This window comes from Tupaia chinensis, unplaced genomic scaffold (assembly GCF_000334495.1).
Source record: "Tupaia chinensis unplaced genomic scaffold, TupChi_1.0 Scaffold143289_1, whole genome shotgun sequence".
NCBI classification, from domain to species: domain Eukaryota; kingdom Metazoa; phylum Chordata; class Mammalia; order Scandentia; family Tupaiidae; genus Tupaia; species Tupaia belangeri.
This window is the reverse complement of record NW_006203134.1, coordinates 77,502-81,239: the sequence shown is the minus strand read 5'-3', so window position 1 is coordinate 81,239 and position 3,738 is coordinate 77,502. Positions and strand designations below refer to the sequence as shown.

The window sequence follows — 3,738 nt, the reverse complement described above, 5'->3', positions numbered from 1 at the left end:
TTAAATCCTCAAATACATGATAAACTTTGTCATTAAATCTGTAGTAGACATGCTCTTCAAGAAAGGCTGAGGATAGAGCAGGAATTCCTAATCTTAAATGGTAAGGGAATTCCCTAAAATGGAACGGATTCACACACAAAATATAGATATCATGTTCCTGATTAAAGAATAAAAATGATAGAATTTTAGCAAGTGAGCAATGTATGTTTAGGTCATGTTTTTTTTTTCTTATAGTTACCTTTACCTTATGGAGCCTGGAAATGATACAAGAAATTCAGATTTTATTCTTCTGGGATTTTCAGAGGAAGCCAGACTGCAGCCCTTCCTGTTTGGGGTGTTCCTGTCCATGTACCTGGTCACCATGCTTGGGAACCTGCTCATCATCGTGGCCACCATCTCAGACTCTCTCTTCCAAATGCCCATGTACTTCTTCCTCTCCAACCTCTCCTTCGTTGACATCTGCTTCATCTCCACCACGGTCCCAAAGATGCTGGTGAATCTACAGACACACAGTAAAGCTATAACCTACGAAGGCTGCCTCACCCAGATGTACTTTTTTGTGCTTTTCGCAATAACAGACATCTTTCTGCTGACCGTGATGGCCTACGACCGGTTTGTGGCCATCTGCCACCCCTTGCACTACACCGTTGTCATGAACCCTCAGTTCTGTGGACTACTGCTTCTGGTTTCCTGGGTCATAAGTGCCTTGAATTCTTTTTTACATACATTGCTGGTGTTGAGGGTGTCCTTCTGTACACGTGTGGAAATTTCCCATATTTTCTGTGAATTTACACAGGTGGTCCACCTTGCCTGTTCTGACATTTTTCTTAATGTCATGGTCATGTATTTTGCAGTTGTGCTGGTGGGTGGTGGAACCCTTTCTGGTATCCTTTACTCTTACTCTAAGATCGTTTCCTCTATCCGTGCCATTTCATCAGTTCAGGGGAAGTATAAAGCATTTTCTACCTGTGCTTCTCACCTCTCTGTTGTTTCCTTATTTTATTGTACAAGCTTTAGTGTGTACCTTAGTTCTGCTTCTAAACAGAACTCGCACTCCAGGGTAGTAGCCTCTGTGATGTACAGCATAGTCACCCCCATGCTAAACCCTTTCATCTACAGTCTGAAGAATAAAGACATAAAGAGGGCCCTGCAAAGATTCTTTAGAGTCAAGGAATAAAATATGCACTTTTCAAAAGGGTATGAAAGGTTCTATGTCTCAGAGACAAAAATTGTGATTGATTGTGGAAATATAATTTGCTTCATCTTTTTATTTCCCAAGTTTTCCATTTCTCTGATCTCCACTACTTTATAAAATATTTATTTTAAGAAAGTCTTATGCTAAAAAACAAAATGATATCATAAAATCACCTTCAGGCTATATGTATAATGTATATATAAAACATAAATAAATTTACTACTTAAAATTGTATCTAATCCCAAAGATACTTCAATATGTATGAGAAAATATGCCAAATATATATCTTTTATTAAGCATAATCCAAAACACTTCTGGTTCCAAGCATTTCAGATAAAGGAAATAACACTTATGCTGTAAAGAGTTGTCTTACTCTTGTGGAAATAACACCTGGCAAGTATAATGTTATGATTTAATTTTGTCATTGATAACTATCTGAAAATACAGGTCCATCATTCATTTCTGTATAACTGCCTTAACTACTCTTCTTGATAATTTAAACTTTAACATAATAGTGTACTCTATATCTAATTATGGGATTTTTTTTCACTGTTATTGGTATACTGTTTTTTGTTGGTTTTTCTTTTTTTTTAGAGATTGTTGCTATAGAGTGCTTGCACTCTCCAGAAAGACAGAGAGAGACAGAAAGCAAGAAATCACCCCCTATGGGGATGGCCACACCTCAATCTCTTCTCCTCCAATGTCCTCTCAAGATCTTGGGCACGTACGCACACACACCTGGCATGAGTTTAAGCCACTGGGTCTGGGACTTGAACTGCAGTTGACTACATGGGAGTCCAGTGATGTTGCCATTATGCCAACTGCTGGTCCTAGTAACCTGTTTTCTTAATCAGCTCAGATTTACATTGCCTATTACATAATCTGGCAGGGGGTAGTAGTGCAAAGTAGCTTATCAAATACATATTCCAAGTATAGTTAACACAGAAAGACTTATCTTAAATATGATGCAGCAACATTTTCATTGATATGCTGAATTATTACAGAGGCTTTCTTTTTGATTAAATACATTGACTCAGTGAGTATGGAAGATGGTATTCACATGTGTTTCCATTGGAGTACAGGTTTTGATGTCATTCTTCATATTTTCTTTAAGAGATTTTTGATATGTGGCACGTGTGCTCTCTCTAGAGAGACAGAAAATGATAAATCACCCCCCCAGGGGGGGATGGCCATGCCACAATCCCTTCTTCTCCATTGTCCTCTTGGGATTTTAGGCACGCACGCACGTGTGCCTAGCCACATGGCAGTCCACACCTTAACCAACATGCCACCTGCTGGTCCCCTCCATATTGTCTAATTGTATCTTCTTGCTATTTCTGTTTAAATATCTTCAGTGCTGCCTACAAATATGACTACATTCACTGTTCTAATAAGTATCTCTACCTTTAAAATCATCCCCCAGAGGATGGTTTTACACTTTCCCTCTCTTCTCTCTAATGAGCACATGTGCCATTTTGAAAAAATCTAAAATAATAAAGTTAAAATATCTGTCCAAACACTGAAGTTAAATATCCATATTTATTGTATCATCAGCTTTTTAATACTGTATGCTTTCTTTAGTCTTCATGATCAACTGATGATTTATCAAAGAACTTCAATTGTTGTCTATTATTCCCCCTGGAAATTATTTCAGAGTCACAAGCTAAACCTGTAAAAACACAAAGCAACTTCAAAACATTCATGGAAATGGAATTAAAGTACAAGTTTATATTGATGTGGAAAACTTTTGAAATCTATGCATAATCCTTTCTTAATATGCATTTTTTATTAAATTTCTAAAGAGCTCTCATACATAGTCTTTGAAACTCTCCTGTTACCTGGGAGGGAATTAAAAGATAGTATCTTTTTAATACAGTTATCTAAAATAAACATTACTATTCAGGTAATCAATAATTCTGCCTTTAAATATTATAATAAATTCCAAAATATGAGGTAGCAGATGTTTCTAAATTTTATTAGTTATATTTACATTGATTGTCATTATAGTAAGCCATTCCCATGTAACAGGCTACCTCAATAGTAAATGGTTTTGTTGCATCAGTTGGGGGAGTCTTCACACTGGGCATTGGGACAAAACTTTTTTTTTTTTTTTGTGAGAGGTTTTTGCTATAGGGCGCGTGCGCTTGCCAGACAGACAGAGAGAGACAGAGAGATAGAAAGCAGGAAATCACCCCCAGGGGGGCTGGTCACACGTGCACGCGCCCGGCGTGAGTTTAAGCCACCGGGTCCGGGACTCAAACCACGGTCGACTACGTGGGAGTCCAGCGACATAGCCATTACGCTAACTGCTGGTACCGGGACAAAACTTTTGAAGAAGAAAAATTATTTGGTCCATTAAACTATCAAAATTTAGTTAATTCTCCTTTGTTTTAAAAATATAGTTAATTCTTAAATTTTGAACAGTAAGGACAATTTGAGAGAAAATATTGAATGATGTTGGGGGTTCTCACAATGTCTCTTGCAACTTCTTAGGCACTTGCCTTATTCTGTTCTGTTGAGTAACAACTGAATACATAAACCTA

At 37.4% G+C, this 3,738-nt stretch overlaps 1 protein-coding gene across 1 annotated transcript; it reads left to right on the top strand.

Moving 5' to 3' along the window:
* Positions 1-247: 247 nt before the first annotated feature.
* LOC102468848 (olfactory receptor 7A10) lies at positions 248-1,177 on the top strand. The gene has a single exon (XM_006163850.1). The coding sequence runs from the start codon at positions 248-250 to the stop codon at positions 1,175-1,177; it is 930 nt and encodes a 309-aa protein (XP_006163912.1).
* Positions 1,178-3,738: the final 2,561 nt, after the last annotated feature.